This window comes from Oenanthe melanoleuca, chromosome 2 (genome assembly GCF_029582105.1).
Source record: "Oenanthe melanoleuca isolate GR-GAL-2019-014 chromosome 2, OMel1.0, whole genome shotgun sequence".
Classification (NCBI taxonomy): domain Eukaryota; kingdom Metazoa; phylum Chordata; class Aves; order Passeriformes; family Muscicapidae; genus Oenanthe; species Oenanthe melanoleuca.
This window is the reverse complement of record NC_079335.1, coordinates 114,237,462-114,262,120: the sequence shown is the minus strand read 5'-3', so window position 1 is coordinate 114,262,120 and position 24,659 is coordinate 114,237,462. Positions and strand designations below refer to the sequence as shown.

The 24,659-nt window shown below is 39.9% G+C and overlaps 1 protein-coding gene across 2 annotated transcripts in view; it reads left to right on the top strand.

The window, feature by feature from the left end:
* Nucleotides 1-13,551, top strand: part of GALNT15 (polypeptide N-acetylgalactosaminyltransferase 15) — a 30,439-nt gene extending 16,888 nt beyond the window's left edge. For both annotated transcript variants that reach the window (XM_056483391.1, XM_056483392.1), the window contains exons 5-11: nt 8-175; nt 765-882; nt 1,664-1,858; nt 6,589-6,720; nt 7,750-7,851; nt 8,617-8,757; nt 9,709-13,551. In XM_056483391.1, the coding sequence (XP_056339366.1) occupies nt 8-175; nt 765-882; nt 1,664-1,858; nt 6,589-6,720; nt 7,750-7,851; nt 8,617-8,757; nt 9,709-9,855 (1,003 nt within the window). In that variant the 3' untranslated portion in view covers nt 9,856-13,551. The remainder of the gene's footprint in view (nt 1-7; nt 176-764; nt 883-1,663; nt 1,859-6,588; nt 6,721-7,749; nt 7,852-8,616; nt 8,758-9,708) is intronic.
* The last annotated feature ends 11,108 nt before the right edge of the window (nt 13,552-24,659 follow it).

Here is a 24,659-nt window from a genome sequence, read left to right as displayed (position 1 = left end):
TTTTCAGAAATAGTGTCGTCTCCCCTGTCATAGATGTCATAGACTGGAAGACCTTTCAGTACTATCACTCTGTGGGCCTGCACCGAGGTGTTTTTGATTGGAAATTAGATTTTCATTGGGAACCAGTGCCGGAGCATGAAGAGAAGGTACGACAGTCTCCCATCAGCCCTATCAGGTAACAGTCCATCAGACAATGTGCCTTACTCAGCTCAGCAGCAAAACTGTTTGGGTCATCTTGGGCCATCTTCCAGCTAACAAGAGAAAGGTGTGGTTACTTGCACATGGGATAGGTTTTTTGTTTGTGTTGTTTGTTTTGGCCTTTACTAATCATTCTAACTAGATTGCAGTCACACTTTCAATGTGACAAATACTTTCCACACATTCACACAGCTAGAGTACAGCCTCACCAGACAAGGTGTAGAGGTTTGTAGGGAAAGCAAAAGACAGGTCATACAGAGTTAAAAGAGATGTCTTAATCATGATCTGTTTGTGTCTTGTTTTGAATGTACATATCTGCAATGTTCCCCACTGTTCTGAGTCTTATTTGATAATTCAGCTCTTAGCCTCCTTCCCCAAGCAAATCCTAGAATTACACTCCAGTTGTTCTTTATTTTGGTTGGATTATCAGTTCATTCAAGCTTATATCGAGCAGTATTGAGTCATTTTGTAATATTCTTTCTACAAAAATGGTAGATTTTTCACCCTCTGTGTAATTCCTTATCCATAACTCAAGGTGTTCACTTCCAAACTGTTTTTTTACACAGGAGTCCTGCAGTAGCTGGTGCAGTGGTGGCCATGGATCGACATTACTTCCAAAATAGTGGAGCTTATGATTCTGACATGACCATGTGGGGAGCAGAAAACTTGGAACTATCTATTAGGGTAAGAACCTTAATTAAAACATCAAGCTGTGATAACTATTGCAATTTTAAGGAACCTGAGGGAAAAAGCAAGAAGATATTTGTAAAAACAGTGCAGAACATGTTGGGTTATGGAGACTACTACCTTCCCTGCAGAAATCTATCCCCACACTCCACAGCCTGTCTGGACTATACACGAAGATGCAGCTGCTGTGAATTAGAAGCATTATTTCAGGAGAAGGAAGTTTTGCTGGCTATGACTATCTGCTTGAGGCCTGAGTCACTGCTTCTGGTGCACTCTGAAAGCTGCCTCTTGTATTCTGGTATGCTAACATGAACCAAAGGCAGAGTAGCTTCTCTTTTTTTGGCCAGCCTGTAGTTTTAATCGCAAATTGTTTATTTTAAATCTTTTGTATTGACTTGCACTGAATACAAAAAGTATTCATTGATATATTGATTGATACTGATATTGAAACCAGTGAAAATTGAAGGCACAAAGGCCATAGCATTTTTATTGTCCCAGATAAGGAAAAGTGTGCACCCAGATCTCTCCACAATTCTGCACTGTTTGTGCACAGAAAAACATGAAAGCACACAAATAGCCACACTGGGTCAAATCAGAGGTCTGAATGCCCAGTATCTTCTCTGGGTCTGTGAGGAGCAATGTATAAAGAAGTATATATAATGTTCCTGCTGTTTCCAGGATTTCCTGAAGCAGAGTCTGGAGCAAAGGAGCTTCTCCATTTCAGATAGAAATAATCTAAATAAGGTAATCTCTTTTTGTGCTTTCACCTGTGTTTCAGACCTGGCTCTGTGGTGGCTCTGTAGAAGTTATCCCATGCTCCCGAGTTGGACACGTCTATCGAAGTCACTTCCCCCGTGCTTTCTCCTATGAAGAGGCCATTGTGAGGAACAAAATCCGAATAGCAGAGACCTGGCTGGGCTCATTTAAAGAGAACTTCTACAAGCATGACACAGTGGCTTTCTTAATCAGCAAGGTAGAAACATCTGTAGAGGTTTATTTCTGAGGACTGTGTTGAGATAGGTGAAGGGAGAGGAATAGGAATGGGGGTGTCTGTATGCAGTGATGCAGGGGATAATCTTTTTATTAAACTTCCCGGTGAAAGATCTGTCAGACCAGTAAGGAGAGAGAGAAACTTGTGCCTAAATTCAGCCTTGTGCTGAAGTTATCAAACCTTGTAGAATATAGCCTCTTCTCCAAATGACTCCCCAACAAGCTGTGGTTTGTTTTTTCACTGATAGTACATGGAAGGCTGTGATGCATCTGAAGTGGAAGCCTGCAGCACTGTGTGCTCAAAGGACTGTCCTAGAGGGTTCATTCTTGGTAACTGAAGGTCTTCCTTACATGGTTCCTGAGGATATTCAGTATTATTCACAAGCGAGTGGTAAATTATAGTGCCTCTCCTGGAAGGAAACATATCAGAGTGGTCTACTGACAAAAGAAGTGTGGTTTTTTTCCCCAGACTGATGTATCTAGAAGTAACTGAACTGGGAAAGTCAGGTCTCAACACACCACTATTTACAAGTTACATTTTCATTAGAAGCATGGTGCAGACATCTGACTAGACATTTCTCCAGGAATTTGGATACCCAGCAGCCTGTAAGCTAGGACAGGCTTGCAGGCAGGTGTGTAGTATAGCCCTGGCATGCAGCTACACTTGAACCATCTGCAGGTTACACAAATCTAATAACTACAGAATGTCTGTATCTGTTTTTTGAGTACGGTCTCCATGGCAGATCAGGGGTGGTCAAGGAACTGTGTATCCTTCATATTACAAACAAGTGGATGTTTGCTTATTGAGAGTCTTGCAGCTGTGGGGAATGTTGTTGGTGTAGTTAATTTTGTTAATAATGTTAAAGTTGCTGCAGTTCTCAGGAATTCTCTGGCTCCAGTACCTTTTTCTTGTAATCGTATTCTTTTTACAAGGCAATGGACAAACTTGTGGGCAGTTTTGAATGAAAATGTATAATTTATCTTCCTGTTCATTAAAAAAATGTCATGCTTTTAAGGAGAAAAAGATTCACTGAAAGCACTGAGGCAGAGCATGGGTAGGTTGCTGTGCAGTTTCCCAATCATATTTGCTCCTGCATTTCATAGAATCATAGAATCATAGAATCAGAGAATAGTTTGGGTTGGAAGGGACCTTAAAGATCATCTCATTCCAACTCCTCTGCCATGCACAAGGATGCCATTCACTAGATCAGGTTGCTCAGAGCCCCATCCACGTGGCTTTGAGCACTTGCAGGGATGAGGCCTCTACAGCTCCTCCATCCAACCAGTTCCAGTGCCTCACCATCTCTGAGTAAAGAATTTCTTCCCAATAACTAATCTAGACCTGCTCTCTTTCAGTTTAAAACTACTGCTCCTTTTTATAGAGTCTGCTTTAGGTACTGGGAGGCTGCTCTAAATTCTTCCTGAAACTTTCACTTCTGTTCAGTTTCATCAAGTGATCACCAACTTACTCTTCTCTTACAGGGGGAGGGACTTCATTCACCTTCCCCACTCACTTAGAGGATCAGAGTCTTGAGAGAATGGAGAGCCTGACTGCTAGCAAAGACTGAGGAATACAACCCAGCCTTCTCCATATCAGTCACCACCAGTTCACTCTTCTTGGTTATTGGAGGGGAGGGGGTCACATTCTCCTTGTCCTTTCTTTTCTGACCTATGTATTTATAGAATCTCTTTTTGTGATTCTTTGTGTCCCTTGCCAAGTCCTGTTCAGCTTTACCTTGGCTTTCCTGACCCCACCCCTACACATTCAAACCATATGCCTATACTTTCCTCAGGTCACCTGTCCTCACTTTCACTGTCTGTGCATTTCTTTCCTGCTCCTCAGTATGAGGAGCAGATCCTTGCTCAGCCATGCCAGTTTCTGGCCTGCCTTGCTCAATTTCCTACACACTAGGATAGAGAGCTCTTGCACTGTAGGAAAAGTGGCTTTAAAGAGCTGCCAGCTCTGGTCAGCACCTCTGCCCTTAAGGACAGTTTCCCAGGGGATCTCCTTCACCAGCTCCTTAAACAGCTGTAAGTTTGCTCTTGCAAAGTTTAGAGTCTTGACTTTGCTCCTCACCAGGCTCACACTCCTTGAGATCATAAACTCAACAGGGCTTGGTCGCTGCAGCCCAGGCTGCAACCAATCCTGATGGCTTTAATGAGCTCATCTGCACTGGTGAGCACCACTGGCTCCAGTAATACCTGTCCTGCATGCCTCAGTCACTCAGGGCTGGCCATCACCCAAGAAAGCCAGGTCCTGCAGAAGCTGCATTATAGTGGGGAGAGGAACAGGATTGTACATCAGCATGACTTCTCTCTTGTCACCTAATTCCATCTCCTTATGCTCCACCAGTGGATCTGCCTCTCCAGTCAGCCTACTAATTGTTGAGTCTGGAACTAGTGTGTTTCCTTTTTTACTCTTATTTTCACATCTTTTTAAAAGATCCTCCCTCCTTGTCTGTGTTGCAGGTTTGAACTCCACTGGCCAGGAGCTTGTCAATTGACTCAGAAAGGGTATAGCCATTAGACCAAGCCTTTTAAAATGGGCAGTGAGGTCTTTAAATCATTTAATAATTCCCTGAAGGCTTTCCTTGTCAGCTCAGAAGCAATTTTCTCTACTAAAAACTACAGTCACCAATGATACAGCTTGCTAGCTGTAAGCAGCATGACCTTTTGCCTGAGTTTATTCTAGCCAGAATACTTTTACTACTTCTGAGTACGATGCTCCCTCAAATGATCGATTTTATGATCTGTGTGTGCAGCATACCATAACATAAATGGCCCTTTTCGTGTGTTCCTTTCTGTCACAGCCGATGTTTTCAGCCCGTCAGTGCAGCGGGATGTCATTCAAAAGGCACACGCAAGCACAAGGACATTATTGCCACTCAGCAGCAAAGGGCCCTGAGGGGATTTATTGTGCTGAGAGGGTGAGCAGAGCCACCTATGGGCCACTATAGAATTCTTCATGAGTCTGCACCACCACCATTGCTCACTGCAGAAAACAATCAGTGACACCCATCTAGGTGACTTTATAACCCTTCTTGGTTTATGGTCTGAATCACATCTTGCACAGGATGCCCATGGTGGGAGCATTAAACAGGTGAATTAGGCTCTTCCCAGCTCTACTACTTCAGCCATCAGCTCTTTTGCTCCTTTTCTTGTGTGGTTTGCATATTTAATTTACAAGCACAGTATCCTTTCAGATGGGTTTACAGGGACAATGAATTTCTTTACATTATTTACACCATTTATTCAGCATCAAATGCAGACTGTAACTAGTATGATAAAATGAGATTTACTACCACTGCCTTCCTCAGCCAAGGCAGAGTCTCAGGAGAAACATCTCTTTTTAGAGGAAGCATTTTACTTCTCTCTCTCCCTTTTCCAAGAAAAACTCTACAGGACGGTTCTGCGTAGTGCAGAATTGCTAAACTTTGTTGTTATGCTTATTGAATCTAAGACTGACACTGAAGTATGAGGTTCTCTTTAACATATTGCAACTGTTGAGCTTTGCCTGTGGGGTTTACAAAGGCTGGCAAACAGTGCCATATGGAATGATTGATCCCTGCCTTTAGAGACTGATACCTCACCTTTGATCTCCAAGGCCCTTCATTTGTCAATGTTTTCCATGCTGTGAAGTCTTTTTATTTCTTTCTTTCTTATGGATGCAGAAAAATAGCTGGTCTGGGGAAAAGTTATTTATGGGCAATTGTCTGCTTACCATTGCCAATTCTAATTATTGACAAAGAAATCCAGACCAGTTTCCTGGCCATCCCAAACTGCATTTTTTAAAAAGTAGAAAAATGAAGAGGGGAGATCTACTGCTGGCTAGAAAGAGGAGAGAGACTTTTAAGGGTTGTTAGACATTTTTAATATTTGGGCACTGAGAGATTCAGAAAGGTTTTGTTTAGAAAAAGTTTTTAGTTTTGTGTGGTTTTGAAACTAAAGAATTAGACACATAAGTGCTTAGAGATTTTGAGAATCCTTTAGTGCTAAATACTCTCAAATATTTAGCCTGTCAGTTCTTTGCAGTACAGATGCCTGTAGCTGCATCAAGGTTTGAAGGCATTTGTCTTTTTTCATAACAGAGTTGCTACCAGGAAAGTTGAGAGCTGATATTGTGTCTTTAAAATTCAAGAAAACAGAGAAATCATAGCAAAGGTTTTATGCCTTTATAGCTGCAGAACACCTTGTTCATTAGATTTAGTAACTGCCAGATAATAGACAGATAATAGGTGATGGACTATATTTTGGGCTAAATTCTGTCATCACTTATTCCCTCTGATCATAGAGGACTGTACTGGGTAATTTGGGCTGCCAAAGGCCAGGAAATTGAGTTATTATCAGTGGGAGAAATTCTATATTAAATGGCAATCTAATACAGTTCCACTGAATTTCCGTGCAACAACTATCAAGCTTGGTCCTGACAAAGACTTACTTATCCTGCAGTATAATGATCATTTTTAGAGGACATACTTATTTTCACTTCAGAAACACTTCAATCACAATGCCAGACTGTGGCTGTTATAGCACAAAGTTTGAGGAAGGCTGTAGCTGGATCTCCCCCTTTGCATATATTATAAGAGCTACATATCAATATCAACAACATTCAGGATAGAAAAGGTGGTAGAAATAATTCCTGTGTACTCATTTCCACTCCTAGCATCTGTAACACAAATACACCAGTAACCTTGTTGCCCTTTTTCCATAAAGGCAGAGAAGCCAGACTGTAGTGAGCGCCTTCAGTTACAGAAGAGACTGGGCTGTAGAAATTTCCAGTGGTTTGTATCAAATGTGTACCCTGAACTCTCCCAGCCTGGAGACATACCAAGATTTTCTGGCAAGGTAAGAGGAAACACACTATAAAGAATGATCTTTTTTTGCATTGTTCAAAGACTCCAGTGTCACTTCCATGTCCCGAGTACTCGGTCCAAACAGGCAATGCAACCAGAGTGGGGGGAGAAAGAAAAAGACAGAGACAAAGAGCTGGCCCAAATTCTCACACAAATGTTGAAAACCAGCCAGGAACTGAACCCAGTGTGTCTGACTCAGTTCAGTGTCACAGCTCAGAGGATCCTAACCTTAGGTTCTTCAGGTGCCATTAGTAAAGGAAAAGGACTCTGTTGCCTCATGCAGATGGCAGAAGTGACAGCAGCCAAGATGTCTCTGTGCTGACCCATGTGCATAATGAGGGGATAAAAAGCATTTCTTCAGTCCTGCACTTCCCAAAGGACAGAAGTGATAGCAATAGCAGTTCCCTGGCTGACTGTGTATAGGACAAAATATTCTTAATGTCTGGGGGGTTTTTTAAACACATAGTTGATAATTATAATTCATTAAATATTAATTTATTCCCAGCAGCCTTACTGGGAGTTCCCCCTAACAATGCAACAAGGTCTAATTAACACTCAGCTATCTTTAGCTCAGTGTCCTTTTACTATTTTATGTGCTCTTTATTTTCAAGGTTAGCTTGAGAAGAGTGTAAGACCTGAGTGTGGATCACAGGAATTTTCACGACTTTTCTTCTGGAATATCTTGTGTTTTTTCTGACTACAGTGTCCCGTTGACGTGCAATTTTCCACTAGCATAAACATTTTGTTACCTTTCTTCTAATCATCATAATAGTTAAACCCAGAAGTGGATCTCTCTAATTTAAAACTCACTGGGTTACACTGACTCTTGGTGAAACTCTGCCTTTTATATCACATTCATTTGCAAGATCAATATGCAAGATCAAGTCTGAAAAAAAAAAATAGTGCCTGATTTATGAATAAAATCATATATCATAAAGGGATACAATCACAAAATATTAGTTGAAGGATATTTTGTTTGTATCCAATTGTGATTTATTTCGGTATAAACCTTTACTTACAGCTTTACAATACTGGTGTTGGCTTCTGTGCAGATTACAGGCCTGGAAGAGCTACTGCAGAAGGCTCTATTGAACTCTCCCCTTGTAGTGACAGTCTCACCCAGGTAATGTACACTTTGAGCATACAGGCACTGTGTCAGATCTAGGGAGCCATGCAGAAGACAGGCACTCCAACATGTAAGGGGCTGGGGTGACACTAGTGGAAATACTGGCATGTTCAAAATTAGTGTGTGCTAAGGCAACGCTGCCACTCTTCCACAACTGAGTGCCACTGGAAAAATGCAGATGTCCCATGTGTCACTGAGGCAGACACCCACACTTTGCTCCAGACTACATCATTAAGTGCTTATTTGTTTAGTATATTTGGTAGTGTCTGGGGAACAGAAAGCTTGTGAGTAAAAAATACATAACAGTTCCAGAATATTTTGGGGGAGTCCCCATTAGTGACTAAATCTGAAGATTAATGCCTAAACTACAGTCTAAGGTGGGAGGTGGATTCATTTAGGCTCCCTACCTGGCATTGGTCTAGCTCAGGGTGAGCTACAGGCACATTTCAAACAGCAGCATTTGAAGACATTGTCAGAAACACCCTTCTGTTCAAATATTTATTAAACTGGAAAATTTTATGATAGGGTGGGTTTATGTTACACATTATCTTAGTTCAGAAGGCCTTTCCTTAGGTAAACAGTTATGCCAGAATTAGCTAGCAGGAGGGACTGCTTTGAAGGGTCAAGGCTGTTGGGTCTCTGTCACTCATGTTTGGGTTGCACCTTAACAAACATGCACAGGAAGTTGTCTTTAGAATTAGCATTTAAAAATGAACTGGGATGTCCATCCATCATTGTTCAAACAAACCCTTCCTTTCCCAGCACTTTGAATACAACAGCATGAAGGAAATCTGGCTTGGTTCTGCTCCGCTGCTTTGCTTTGATGTCAGACACGGGAAGGTTATCCCTCAAAACTGTACAAAGAAGACAGACAACAGCACCCAGCTCTGGGATGTCCAGGAGGTCAGTAGTGGCTCTGCCATGGGGAAAAGGCAGCTGATGGTGACTGTGGGATCACTGGGTGATTTCAGGATTTGTGTGAAGAAGGGATGAAGTACCTGAAGGGCAAATTTCACTTCTGTACCTTTTTAACCCAGAAAAATTGGGATGTCTCTTGCCCACTAACACTGTCTATATAAAAAACATTTGGTTTAGAAATACGAACTGCAGTAATCCTACCTAAAGTCCTATGTCTTCATTTTACCTGTTTGTCATATTGGCCTTAAATGAATGGAATCAGAAACAGTGGTTGTGAAAATAAGAGCAGGGCAAATCCTTTCCCATTTCTTTCAGACTGAGGAAAGGTTTGGAAATCCTGACCCCTCCCAAATGAGACCCCTTTGTGGAGCTTTTAATGGGAAAAATTAAATTTTCTCCTGCATTGTAAGAGAAGAGCAAAATTCCTATTAGATGAATTGTTTTTCATTGTTTTTCAGTGAACTTTACCCAGCAGAGCACGAACTCCTCAACAAGACTGAAAAATATCGTGCTCTGGGACAGCCTGGGAAAATAGCAGTTACTGTAGTTGTAGGGATGCAGCAATCCTCTGGAACAGTCCTACTGTAATTTGGTTTGATTCCTAAGGCAAGCACTCGTCCTTAAGAAATGTCATGGCCTGTAGTACTGAGGTTGGGGCTGATGACAACCGGTAGCCATAGGAAAAAAAACAGTGGTGGAAAAGAACTCTGCTCCTACCACTTGTTAGCTTCAAAAGGAACTACCAATATTCACCATTGCTCTGGGCACAAAGCTAAATCCAGTCATTGTATTTGGGGCATTGCTTAAAAAAATTTGAAGAACCAGTTATTACTGGTGATATATTGCATATAAATTTTCTGGAACATGGCCTAGCTTTTACTGGAAATCCCTTTTAATTTGTTCTTTCTTTCTTTCCCTTCTTCTCTCATCTTGTAGAATGGAATGATTGTCCATGTCCTTTCTGGCAAATGCATAGAAGCAGCAAAGAGTGAAGATGAGAAGGACTTGTTTCTGTATGCATGTAACAAGAATGCAAATCAGGTGTGGCAATTTGAACGTTCCCATGGGATACGTCAGAGGTGACTGACAGGTCTCTGCAGAGGTCAAGTCTCCAAAGTTTAACATTACTTCTGCTTGGCATTTAAGATGCATTTCCTGCAAGGACAAGAAAGATGTTTATGTTTGCTGTAGCATGCAGGGAAGTCAGGAATGTCTCTTGTTTAAAAGCCTGGCTCCTGGTTAATCCAGCTCTAGCTAAAATTTCTATTTATTCTGTGAAGCGGGGAAGAGATTATGAGAATCAAAAAATTCTCAACTCTGCTATTGCAGAAGACAGTTAAGTTTGCCCTTTGAAGGAAACATGGAAAATTGGCTGCCAGACAGCTTGTCTTCAGTATATGCTGTGACTTCTGAGGATATAGGGAAAAAAGTGAGATTTTTGAAACTAAGAGGAAGCCAGCTAAACCAGGACAGGAGTTTAGCCTTGTTTTACAATGCCCTCGACTCTTATAAAACAAAGTAGATTTTGTATGTATAAAAGTAATAGATGTTCCCACAAATAATTGAAAAATTTTGTTTTCCAATTAGCCTGAGCCAAATTTCTACTCTTTGTGAGATTACACAGAGCATAAATTAACACTTAATTAGGCACTAAGTGCTCTAATTGACTTGGACTACTAACAGTCCTCAATGTTTGGCACACCCTTCCTTAAATCCTTGTCCACAGTCTAATTTGGATGGGAGAATGAGACTGAAATATTAACAACTTTTTGTTGTTGTTGTTTTAATTATATTTAAGGACAACTCCTCAGGAAACTTTTGTGGTAGTAAGGAGGGTAACAATTTCTCTGCTTATTTGTGAATAGAAAGATACGGTGGCATCCATTTGCTCTTTGTAAAGCCATGGGATGAGCTTACTACTATCATTATTATTATCATTATTATTATTACTATTATTATTACAGTAGCAGAAGTGCTGGCTGAAAACAAGTGAAAGGAAACAGCCAGTTTCAACAGTGGCTACCTAGGAAGAAAATACTGGTTTGCTTCCATTTGCTTGTAGCCTGAGTTAAGTCTTTCAAGCTGTCAGTTTTAGCCAAGATTGTGTAGATTCTTGCTATCATGGGTCTTCAAGATGATCCTGAAAAGACCAAATTTTCTAAAGTAGCTTCTCCTGTAGAGCCTGCATTGTTGATGACCTGTTATCTTTCAAAGGAGTGAATGAGAGATGAGCTTAAGTTATAAGAATTGTCTCACACAGAATGAACTTAGCCAAGCAAACTTCCACTTCAATATCTCATTAGGGTACCTTCCTTTTTGAAGATAAAGTCAATAACGATGACATTTTCCAAGAGCCTGCTAAGACAGAAGAACAAAGATTTGGGAGTCTTCCTACATCAAATATCTGATTTATAGCCCAAATCAATCATAATCCTATGTACATATTAAAGAGGAAGGGCATCATTAATGAAACTTACTTAGGTTTTGAATTCTTTTCAAAGAAAGAAAATTGTGGAAAGTATTTTTTTTTTTTAATGTAGAGCACATTGTTTAAACTTCAGAGAAAGGAGATTATTCTCTCAGAGCCTTCCAGTCACCTGCTTTCAGTAAATTATATTAAATTTGTATTAAGAATATAAAATTGGTTACAAGGACTCAAGAGGACTCAAATAGTATTCTCTGTTGTGTTGTCCAAAACATGTCACAGTGTCTAACTCTCTCTACTTTGAGTTCTACAGATTCCACACGATGTTCAGGCATCACACCAATCATCTTGGTTACCACTTATGCTTTCTTTGATAGCATCAGAATCTATTACTATTTCTGCTGTGTCATTTAAAATTTCCCGTGACATTCTGGAAAATGCTTTAATTTTCAGCTAAGATGATGATAGCAACCTCTTCCAGAACACCAGGTGATCCTTGACCATTGCCCAAATCTAGGGTGAGAAAAGAGAATTTTTAAAGTTGCATAAAAGCTGAGTAAAATGCTGTTTTAATGACATGTGATTCCTTTATTTTAAATTATGAGTGTGCCAGATTTATAAATTATGTTTTATTTATTATATTTTGGACAATACACTGGGAATATAATTCCTTCAGAATTTAGGTAAATGTTTAAAAAATGTGTATACAAATACGGTAATTGACCACAAGTTATATTTATCACAAAGAAGACTGAAAAGATTTTTGGTTTAGAGAGGAACTGTTTGGAATTTCAGAGACATGGACATCTTCATTTATACTACTTTTTATCATAGTGGTAAAAACCTAGAAAATAAGGTTTGCTGTAGATATATGTACAATAGAAAAATATGTAACCTAATACCTTTTTGAAAAATAAAATTAAGATCTGTGGTGCAGTACCATTTAGAAAATAATTGCTAATGCACTTGTTTCACTTAGTAACAGAGTAAATGTGTTTTTGGTTTCCTAGGGAACTAAATTCCAGAGCATGGGCCAGAAGGGAACATGGATTGTGGAGCACATTTCCCTCTAGTATCAACATAATTTACTACACACAAATTAAAAAAAAAAACAAAGGGAATGCATCTATCCCTGTTTTTCCTATTTTCCTTCCTATATAGCTTTTAACGGTTGTACCATTTTTTAATGGTTGGTTGTACCAATACTGCTTCTTCACTGTGGTCATTTAGACTTTGCCCCTGTGGTTACATCTATCAGCTAAATTCTTCTCCTCATGGAACTGGGCTCAACAAAGAGTGGTGGCTAAGCATGCTGGAATGTTTTCCTCATTTTTATCCATCTTTCATGCAATACTAGCAGACAATGATGCTTTGAGCACCACAAAATATGGAATTACTTTCAGTTCTCTATTTAGATAAGGTCAATATTTCATGTTCCACTAATTCCCATGACAGGAGAGAAACGTAAGGACAAGAAGTTTCATGCAAGAATGAAGCAGTTTAAACTTTGAAGGCCTCCAAAGCAGAGCCTCAGGCAAGAGCAAAAGAATTCCAGCATAACACAAATAAATATCTTACAGTGTAACTCCACCTGTTTCTTTGAATTTTGCAACCCAGGCACAGTGAGTGCTTTGAGCCAAACCCACCCATGAAGCTGAGCTAAAAGGTCAGATTCAAGAACAGGTCACCTTTTGGTTGACAGCACTTACTAAACAGCCTAATTTATTCCTCTCCCAGCTCATGGTAAATGGAAGAAAATAAAGACTTGAAATATTATTCAAAATACTTTTAAACTGAGCCTGTTTTGCAGTTGGTGTTGGCTGGGGTTTGTCCTGTTAGGTGAGGTGCCGTGACTGGCACAGAGAAACAATGACAGCATTTCTCTCCATGTGTTAACCTGAAGTCTAAACAGGGAAGGAAGGTTTATCAACCTTCATGCTAAATCCTGTAGTAGAAAAATGTTGAGGATATCTCTCAGTCCACCTGTAAGTGCTTCCAGGTCCTACCTTGAAGATGTTCATTGAGCTGTAATACTGTCAGCTGATTAAAATGCAATAGCTTCCATTACTGATGTCCCCAGGAAAGAATGGAGCTATGTTCAGGCATCCAAGACAAGAACAATAACAGCCTAGGTTTCCATAACAGCTGGAAGGTGACATGTGAGAGAAAGCTTTCAGATTCTGATTTTGTATCTCATTTTATCTCAAGAAGTTTGATTCAAATTGCAAACATATTGGAAGAGAATAAAAAAAGGAGTGTTTTGCAACTAGGTAACATGTTTTTAAGCTCATGTTTTTAAGTTATGCAAACTGCACGTGTCTGCCCTGAATAAAGTGTATCAGTGCACAGAGAAACATGTTTTTATTTCCTTCATTGTATTACGATTTGTTAATACCTTGTTTTTCTCATGCTGCAGCAGAGCTGGCCTACAAAAAACCCAGTCAGAAAGCATCCAGCATTCAACCATCACTTAAGAGTCTTACAGAAATGTACAGGACTTCTCTTGGCAGCATCTTAGAGGGGGTTTGATTTTGCAGACCTTTGCCATAATTTCCATTGGTGTCATTGGAAAGGTCTGAGTAAGAACTTCAAAGGCAGAGTCCCTGGAAAGCGTGGACTCCAGCACACCCTTCAGGAATCTCACAGCTGCTAATTCACCAGGTGGTTTGGAAGGATGTTTTGGAAAAACAATCTGGCTACATGACTTGAGATAGCAGCCATAGTGGTTTTGCTATCTTTCTAGCTGCTAAAAGAATTTTATTTATTTTTTAAATTAGCTATCACTCTTGAAGATGATTATGCTTTAGACACATGGAACAGGATTCACCTCTGTTAACTGGGGCCACCTGAACAGTAGTCACAACTAAGGTAGTTATCTAAGTTTCTTCTACTGGTGAGCAGAGAACACTTCCAGAGGGAACTAGTAACAAGTATTTAACCAGTATGGGTAAATCAATATCTAGAAATGCTTGTTTCTCTACTGATTAGAGAGGGGTTCTTGATGATTAATTTAGATTCATGTATAAATTTTAAACTGGGGTTAAGTGGAAGGAAAATAATCACAAAGGGTACCCAGGCTAAAAATCCCTTCCAGGTGCCCAACCCCAGTGCCCAATTCCCCCAAGGTCTGGCTTTAGGCACAGAGATGACAGCCAAGAACAAACTTGCCACCATCTGCAGTTTCCTCAAGTGAGTTAAATCCAACAGCATAGTTTTCCAAGACAGCTTTGTTCATAGACTGAGAGACCCCACTGTGTAGGATGCTGTGTTATAAAGCATGATCTGGTCCCAAAGAAACAAGAATTTAAATTTTCAGAAGTGTCTCTATAATATTTTGAAGATGTTAACTCTAACATTAATAATAAATCTTCTATATCTTTCTGCTGAGTAGGGTGGAAAGCTGCAGCAGAATTTTCACAACACAGAACAGGTACAGGTTTGCCAGGATTGTTTGAAAGGTTCTTCTTTGCTTGAACCAAAGTTACAGACAGACCAGCCTGAGGGCTGAATGCATTACTCACTTTCTAAGTAGTTGCATGATGACCTTTCTTAGAGTCCATGACCTTTGGTAACACTATCTTGATATTTATTTACACCAATGGTAATTTTGTGTTGCATATTGAGAAAAAGGTGAAAGTAATAAACTTTTTAAAATATGCATAATATAAAATACTAAATATATTTTAAAATATCTAATCTATTTTATGCAATTACTCAAAAGATTGCTCCTGCATTTATTAGTCCTTCAGCATTACAGACTGATAAAAAATAATCTAATAATGTCACATTGTTATAGGCATAAATGAGCTTTAAAGGATTACATCCCTTAGTATTGTATTTTTCATGGTATTTTTTATTCACTTCTTATTATGCTAGTAGGTGAAAACTGCTTTTTTTAAGCTCTTTTTTATCACTTGATGTAATAATTACAGAAAAAAATTAATTGCAGCTTTGATGTATCAGGAATTCAAGATGGAGAACATCAGATATTTATATCTGAGTACATGCCCTTGGGAGGCTGCTTCTGTCAATCACCCTTTATACATCTACTTTGGGATTACTGAACAAACCAAAAGTGGTCAAAAGCTATAGCCAAATCAAAATGTTTGATGCAAATGTGTCCTACAGAGACAACACGTCATTGCATTAGTGTTGTCTTCTTTTGCTTTCACTTTTATTAGCACACACTGTGCCTGGTTAGAAATCAAAAGCCAAGCAGTGAACAGAGTTTAATAATCAAAATATTTCAAGCAGGCAGACACATAGAATTCATCATGTCAATTTAAAGAAAAGTCTTGCAGTAAATTTCACATTGGACAAGTTGTCTTATAAACCCCTGGCTTTCTGTTGTCTTACCTAGTTTGTGTGTCATACCCATCAAAAACTTATCCTCTGTGGTGCCAAGAGCTGCCTTCACTGATAAATCAGTCAAAAAACACACTTAGTCTGGCTGAGCAGTGATGCTCCCTGAGCCCATGCAGTCCAGGTGATGGATCCCTGGCTGCCACAGCAAGCTCCCACACGGTGGCAAGAGCCGCTTCTTCAGGGCAGTTTGCTGTTGATTCCTTTGCAGAAGCAAAGGAAACATTAATTTCCTAGTGCAGCAATCTGTGGTCAGTCTGTGGTGTCTGCATGGATTGTGCACACACAAGCCCAGGAACAGAGCCTGGTGCTGACGCTAAGGAAATAACTTGGAGTTTCGCAGCTTTGACTCCAGCTCCTGCTGTTGGAACAACTTCTGTGTGCAGCCCGTGACAGAACTCTTAAGACTCTCTAGTGCCAAGAACAACTCTTAAATCAGCGATGAGAGGAAAGGATGAAACAAAATAGGTCTTGACACTGGAAAAGAACTTGATAAGCAAAATAAGAACAATGAGACCATAATTTGCTAATTACAAGATATCTATCTTTTCTATAAAATATGCGATTTTGGCAGTTTCATTCAGGATTAGATGTAACATGATGCTCAGACTTGGCAGAGAGTGGTGATTCCATTTTGAGGAGTTTCCAAGGTTTCTGAATTTGATTTCAATGTGGAACAAGACCCACCATTTCCTTTGCTCTCTGGAACAGAGCTGAGATGCTCACACAGGCAATGATGAGAGAGGCCCTCAGGCCAGGCTGCCCATGGCAAAGTGCTGGGCTCTGCTTCCTTGTCATCCATCATAAGAAAGAGCAAAGGTTCTTTCCTCTGGGCTGTCTTGCTTTCAATACACTGGCAAATTTCAATTAAAAATTGTTTTTCTGGATTTTACTGCTAGCACTTGTAAATGTGTCTGCAACAATTACATGCCAGCAAAGAATGCAGACTCAGCAAAATGAGAAAAATGAGAAAAATCTATATTCGATTTTTAACAGAGAAAGAATAAAGAGGCAAATGGGAAAATTTCCCAGTTCCCAAGTCCCTTCATGCATTTCTTCATATGGCACTGGAGTACTGCAGAACAACCCAGTTGAGCTACTACAACAGAAGCCTCAAGTTTATGTTGCAAGTACTGGTTCCTAATGACATGCCTGACAGGGAAAGGCTTTTTTCACATTTTCATGTGTAGAACTGAACATATTTGCTTCCTAAAGTGGCAGCAGTGAAAATGAGAATGAGGATGGCTCATGAAATGACTGTCAACCTCAGTGGCACAATTGAACCAGGTACACAAAATAACTGGCAATCTCTGATTGGAGTTCAAAGTTAGGCCACTTTGTTCCCCAGCAGATGTTGCTGTGTTTAGTAGCAATTAATTGCAGAAAGGGTTTTGAAGTTTGTGATGTAAATTTTTTTTAAAACTATGTCTTTATTCTCAGTCCTAGGCCTCTGTAACAGTGTCAGATTTTATGCAGTTCATGTTGATGTTGTGTTGATTTAAATAAAGTGGCAGCTATTGGCAGAAACAGCTTACATAAGAATGTCCATTTTCAAACATCCTTCATTTTTACTTTGAATTACTGTGTTAGAGTGAAAAGCAAGAAAACATTAATTCAAAGGCAAGAAGCCTAAAAACAGGAGATGTGGATATCTATAACCATGATGTGCTATCCAAAGACCCCAGATCATAAAGTCACCTCATGCATTTGAGAAACTTGGTGATTTTTGACCATATGCCAAGCTAGAGAAACATCTTCTAATTTTTTGGGTCCAATTCTGATGCCTTTCCTTCAGTCTGCCTAACATTAACACTAATATATGCTGTCCCCCACACTGAGGGTTTCAGGGACCAGACACTCAGGTCCAGCTTGTGAAAATGTTCTAGTCCCAAATTAATAGGTATGCTTTGTCTCCATTTTTTATTGTTTTTAGGACCTCTAGTGGCAGAAAAAAAAAGGCATTTGTAGAGAAGGTCATCTAGAAAGCTCTTAACATGAAAGCAAGTATGGCCAGTATGGCCATGAACTCCAGCCAGTAAGAAATGAATGTGAAAATACCATTTAATTAAAATTCTGGATTTTCTCCAGGAAGAATTATCTCATCTTCTTTCTCTTTATACTGCAAAATGAATAAACTGAAACAGAGCTCTACTCTTTTGAAGGGAATTATGCTTTTGTGCTAACCAAGGAACATCATGGTACACTGATTTAAAAAAAAAAGCCTCCACTTTCTCCTCTCCAGCACCCTAAAAAACATCCTATTGTTCTTCTGTGCAAAAGTGTCGAAATCCAGGGCTCCTACTGCCTAACTCAATGAAATACTGAAGTCTGCTAGGAAAATGTCCAAGACATAAAATACATTCATAGTTACTGGTGACTGTTATTTCTTGCCTGTCAGTAATCTTTTTAGCAAACAGCTACCCTCAATTATTGATTCTTCATTATGGGCTTTCAAGGTGACTCTGGATGACAGGTAAAAAAACAAATTTTCTGCTTCTCAATAGGAAGACTGATAAACATTGGAAATGCACACCATGAAAATCTGTCTCTCCAAATAACTCCCATTTTGACTCTCGACAACAAAAAAATACTGGGTTCTGTCTGCACCCCTTTGCCAAATCATTGCAGCTGTGCCAGTACTGTTAAAACCCCTCACCCTTGTGGATCTAGGATTTGTCTCTCTAAACAGAAAATTAAGCTGCAAAAAAGGGCAAGAACAATTTATGCCTGCTATGTTTAAAACACACTTGCAAAGTAAATAGCAAAATTAGTAAAAATAAATAAAAATCAATTTTTATTAGTAAAAATAAAATGTGGAAAAAGTCCACAGCCATCAAGAACACAGGAGAGCCGTATCACTTTTTTTTCTGGTTTTGGCAATAGAAAGACAGTCCTAATGGAGAACACAGGAGAGCAAGTACCAGCAGAACTGACAAGATGAAGAGGTATTTCTCAGACAGTGAGAATGTGCAGGTGGTCATTTGCTCTACTGAGACCAAGATTTCTCTTTTTCTGGCTGGACATGTCAGAAAGATGCACAAATCTGTAACTGAGGTTTTGTCCCTGCCCTATTTAATAGGCTCATCTCATTTACCATGGACAGTCTTGGAACTGTCATTTTTTGGCAGTCATGAGCAGTGAATTATAATATGCTACATCTGGAGGAAAATGCCAGAAAGAATCTGAACGGTAAAGATCAGGAAAGTACAAGAATGAAGAAAAATAAACAGTATTTCATACTGATAAAACATATTTGAGAAGCTCAGTAAGAAAGCAGACTAATAAAACTCAGTAGTTTCAGATTTTCTGAAAAGGCTATTTCAGGTGTGGATGTAGTTTCAGGTGTGGATACGTCTCCTCAAATCTTACCAAGGTGTTTTGCTCCCGAGTTGGTGTTGGGCAACTGCTCAGGTACATCAGGAACAAGTGTAACACAGCAGGGGAGTGCTCAGGTGCATCCAGTGGTGGGGATCACAGCCTGACCTCATGAAGCAAGGTCACCTTATGGTGACAGAGGCTAATTCTAATCAGGTATCTTACATCTGAAATGTATTGTAATAGAGATTGTACAGCTGCTGAATTTAGTAAATGAATAGAAAGAATTCAACTGTAATGTAAAGGAAGAAAATAAAAGATAAAATAAGGTTCATTATGCACTGAGTAACATCCCCTGAAAAATTAAGTTTTGGAGGAACCAAAACTACTCAAGGTTGGTGTCAGGTGCCAGCTTGGGTGGCAGGATAGTGCAGGGTGAGAAATACTGTGAGGCTTCATATTGACTTCTTCAGAATTAAGCGAATCACTTCCTAAATGCAGAAATGCTTCAATTGACACTATGAGACCAAAGAATATAAAATTGCTTCCCCTCTCTCCTACCTATTTTTCAGTTCTGCAAGAGATAAAAAATAAACAAAATGGGAGCTGTATCTGACCTAGAGCAGTCACAGAATGTGTCTTGAGGCATTTCAAATATGGCTCAGGTGAGGACAATGTCATGCTCTTAGAAAGCAGGGTTTTGTCTGTGTTTCTGCCTCTCCCTGAACTCTTAACAGCCTCAGATGTGAACAGCACTGAAATGCACTTGCTCAGTCTGGTTTTTTGGCTGACACAGTGAAGCAGCAATCAGACTGAGGCTGAAACATTTATGAGAGAGAGTCATGAAAGGCAGAAAACCCAGAAATGTATTATTTACTGCACATGTTCTTTATTCTCTCTTCATGGGTAATTCATTTGAATTCTGTTCTTCTGTTGGGTGAAGTGGATTTGAAGTAACATCCCTGAAGCAGCCTGTGTTACTCCAGATTTACTCCAGCTGTGCTGGATGGCAGGATCTGCCTTGGAGCATTTTATATTAGCTGTGTCTCAGAGGGTGCTCTATGCCTAGGGCTCAGAATATTCCCAGCCAGTTTAATTCTCACAAGCTGCCCTTGCAAGGCAAGCTGCAAATGTATTTATAGATCTAGCACAATAATTTCTTACTCCTCAGGTTGGTTAACCTGTCAGAAATGAAGCTGTTTTTTCAGACTTCTATTTTTGCAGGTGCCTCTGCTATAAAGGCCTCAGCCATACAAAAATGAACTAGACAAAATGTGCAGACGCTTTATTTGGCATGGAAAGAACCCAAGGACACAGCCCTGCTACGGCTGCAAAAATGAAAAAGAATATGGGGAACTTGGCCTTCCTCAGTGGAAATTCGACATTTGGGTGGCCCTGCTGCAGCCTGTGTGGGGCTGGCAGTCTTTGTCTCTGAATGAAGAGGCTGCCTTAACCTGGATCTCTATCAAATCCTCCCTCTGCAAGACTGTGCATTTGGCAGAGGTACTGACAGAAATCCTCTGGACGAGAAAGTGCAATCAAATCCTGTTAGGCACAGTATCTTGAGAAGAGGGTCTATTAGTTTAAAACACTGAGAAAGTTTAACTGCGGTTGTTTGGCAGTTACTCCAGCTGCTGATTTATTTGAACTCTCCTTCAGTTACAAAAATCCCAAACTTGAAAAAAAATTATCAAAGGGAAAAAAAATGGATCTAAGGATCTGCAAGAATCAGAGTGTTTTTAAGGGGGCAGATTAAATTCTTTCAGTGTGTATCTTCTATACATCACTCCTCACCTGTGTCTGCACAGGAGATAACCAAGCAGTCCTAACTACTAGGATACTTGTGATGTTTACTGAGAAACAAATTCTGAGGCTAGTGCCTGAACAAACAGCTGGGGTGGGAAGAAAATCTTTCCTCTCCTAAGTAGAAGGAAGTGGGTTCTGAATCATTGTATCCCCCCCGGCTGCTCCACTACCCTCGGTTCAGTGTGCATAGAGGAAATCCACATAGGAAAAGCTTAGGTATCAACCCTCTCTGCTACTCACCCTTGCTTCCACAGAAAAACCCTACCTCCAGGTTACTAAGCAGTTTGTGGTGGAGATGTAGGGACCACAGAAGCATATTTTGATGCCCAAGGCAGGGTGCCAGTTTGGTGTGCATCACCTGCTCTCTTCTGGGTCTTATGTCAAGGGATATTAAAAATACAATCTTCATTCCAGTTCAAAGCAGAGCTTGAACTTCATGAACCATCCCTGGCAGGGACCATGTTTCTCTGCTTGCCATGTCCTTTTCACAGTTCTGTGAGGGACTGGATTTACCTGTCACTGTCCCACTGCGCATCATCTCCAGATTTGGGCATTTTGATGTTTGTCTCAAGAAATGTATTAAGCTCCCAACTCCACAGCTTTTATTTGCCCAAGGAAAGCTCACAGGCTCTGACCTCGGGCTGTTTGCAAAGCCTGTCAGAATCCATTTGTCTAGGAGATTGCAGCAGCAAATATCACAGTTAAGGCTAAAAGGCAATTCTATGCCAAGCTCATTCTAGGTCACTAACTTCCTAAGGGTATTCTTCCAAGAAATAGCTTCATCTTGAGTAGCTCTGCAAGAGGAGATAGACTGTGAGCTATAATTAACCCCTTCTTCACAAGGAAAAGCAAGAATCCTTCAGTCTATCACATTTACCATTCAAGATTTATTCAGGCTAAGACTTATCCCCTTAGGGCCAATACTAGGAAGTAAAGTTATAAAAAAATAGTAGATTTGAATGAAAGAAAATATTATTTCAAAAAGCACATTATTTTATATGTGCATCTTGAGACTTTTTTTAGGAAAGTAAATACAGCATATTCAAAACTAAAAGAAATTTCACATTTAAAAACTGCATCAACTCAAATAAAAGCCTTCATTGCCCAGAAAACTCAGACACCCCTCAGGAAAGCCACTGTAACAAAGACAAGGAAATACAAGAAGCACAGAGATGCAGCTTTGAAGGAAGAGATGAAGTAATGTAAGAAGTGCAGTAGGACTAATTAAAATGAACATGAGCAAGAGACAGGAGGAGAAAGACAAGGTTATCCTAAGGTTTAGATTCTAAAAAGTTATTTCCTTAATTAAACATAAATTCTAAGATAATATCAGCCCAGTGCTCATCAAGTGTCAAAAAAAACCCCATCATGTTAGGAACTTTTTGAAAATAGAGAACAGAATATAGAACAAATATCGCTATGCAAATGTATGCATGATGCACCTGTGTCTAGAATTGTGCACAGTTCTTGTCCTTTCAAAAATGGTGCAGAGAAGTAAGAAAAACAAAATCTTAACAGTCCTCAGTAGGCTAGAAAGCTGAGAGCAGGAGACTGTCTCTTCCTATCCAAAAGGTGTCTTGAAATGAACCCCAGTGCAATGGGTTTAAGAGAAACAGAGACATGTCTCTTCATAAAGCACTTTTAACTTGGGCAATTCCTTCCATAGGATGCAATGAATTTTAAGTTGTGGTATGGATTCAAAAAGTGATTAGACAAATTCATGGAAATATATATTGTTCATGGTATTAAACAACAATGCATCAGTCTCAAGAAGTCCGTGACTTTTAAATTGTATGGGAGAGTTGTAGGGAAGTACCCCCAAATGTTTGCCCTGGTCATGGACTCATTAGCTGCTGGGCAGTGCTGGGGATGGATGGCATGGAACCAAGAAGACCCTTGCTCTGCTCTGGGACAGTCAGTCCTGCTCTTATGCACTCACATTTTTTGCTGCCACTGCCCAGCTCAGCCTCACTCAGAAGCTGTCCTTACTGGCCCTGAAATGACCCTCTTCAGTAGTTCTGCAAGAGAGGGACTGTGAGACTGACAGGTGTTTTGTCTGGATCTCTGCCTCTGGACTGTTTACATATCTAAATTCACAGTCTGGTTCTAGCTAAGGGAGGTACACCATAAGTCATCAATGTGGGAACACCTGTGCACAATGCACTGGGGGCCACAGAAGCCTCTGCATAATATAAAAAGTCTAATGTGTTCTACCCTACTGAGTGAAGAAGTAGGGTAAGTAATGGCTCATATTTTATACTTTCTTTTTTGCAATTAAGTGAATATTAATCTTAAAATCCATCACATGCTACAAAATCACTTCTAATCTGTTACAGAGTTAAAAAATGATAAATTTATGCTGCAGTCTTGCTATTATCTAAAACCAAATACCTTAAGATGGTATTGCTTTGCATAGGCACGCAATTTTTATGGAAAAATCAACAGCAGGCCTGTGATCAGAGACATGCAGAAATAAAAACTGTAAATAGTATCTTTTTCAAGATATTTGGAAAAGAAACAAAAAACCAAAAAACTCTCCCTTGAAAATAGTATTTTTTTTCTAGGCAGTATGGAATAATCATCATTCCTAAAACTATACCACAAATTTGTATTTCATGTAAACACCAAAGATCATGTTAAAAAGTGGTGTAGCTATTTAGTGTTCTGGTGGACAGAAATCTTTTACTTGAAGTACTGGATGTGTCAAAAGGTTTTTCTCTGACTTGCCCAGGACAACTGAGATCAAAATAAAACCATTTGCTGTGGAACAGGAAAGTACCTGAATAGGTAACAGAAGAAATTACTTACTGCCAGCTCCTGTTGATTTTACCCTGAGTCTTGAGAATTGGAACTTTTCCTTAAAGCAACAGCTTCAGCATTCAAACAAGATAAGTATCTTGGTTTTGATATAAAAAATGACCACCCCTGGGTAAGGCAGCTCTGCTCTGACCTTTGCACACCACCGTGCCTTCAGAGTGATCTTCTCTCAGCTGGCTGCACTCACTGACAGGGTCAGTGGTATGGCAGTGACTTTCCACATGACAGGAAGCCTGTGCTGGACTGGTGAGCTGCCAAGAATTTTGGAGAGGTGACCTGGCATGCAAACAGCTCAAAATAGTGACAGCAAGGGGTGGGAAGGAGTGAGGATGGGCTGCTTAAGGTTCTACCTTTTTGGCTGGTCCCTTCTGACCCACTTCCTCCCTGACCACAGGTGACACTGTGACAGCTGGTTTCCTTCTTGGCACAGCCTCTGTCAGTTGTTGCCTCTGTCACTCAACTGGTTTGACCAGTTTCAGGGCTGGTGAACCCAGCACCTTCACAGGATCCTCCCTGTCTCCTCCATGCCATGGCTACTATAGACAGACATTAAGAAATTAGCGTTTTAAGTTACCATGAAGTAGAATCAAAGCAATCCACATGGAACTGCTAGGAGAAAACTCATGGCAAACTTGGACTGCACTAAATACTTTGATAAATCCTAATTGTAAAAATATTTCAAGAAATTTTCAGTGTAACAAATACCTATCCCTACAGTTAGCATGATCTGAGTGTTAAATTGGAAGAGATGGAGAAGGAACATGCAGAAACTGCTTGTTTTTGTGACAATACATAGTCAGTTCACTATCTTAAACAAAATTTTGCCAGTTTATTTGAAATTAATCAGTATCTGCTTCTTGGTAGATAGACTTGGTAATCTATGTAATGATTTTTAATTCTGGTGCTCTACAAGGAAACCTGTTAGGGTTTTTTTTGATGGGTGCTGAGAATCAAAATTAAAAACTGTGATGGAGAGAAGATATGTCAAGGTACTTACAAAGGGTCCTTTAGGACACTAGGACTTCCCTGATATATGGACAATGAAATAAGTGCAACAGCAAAATTAGTGGCCTAATGACCTCAGCTCTTGGAGGCTCTGTGCCACAGACTTCCAGAGCAACTATTCAAAACTAATCATGTACACCACTGACACACAGGCACA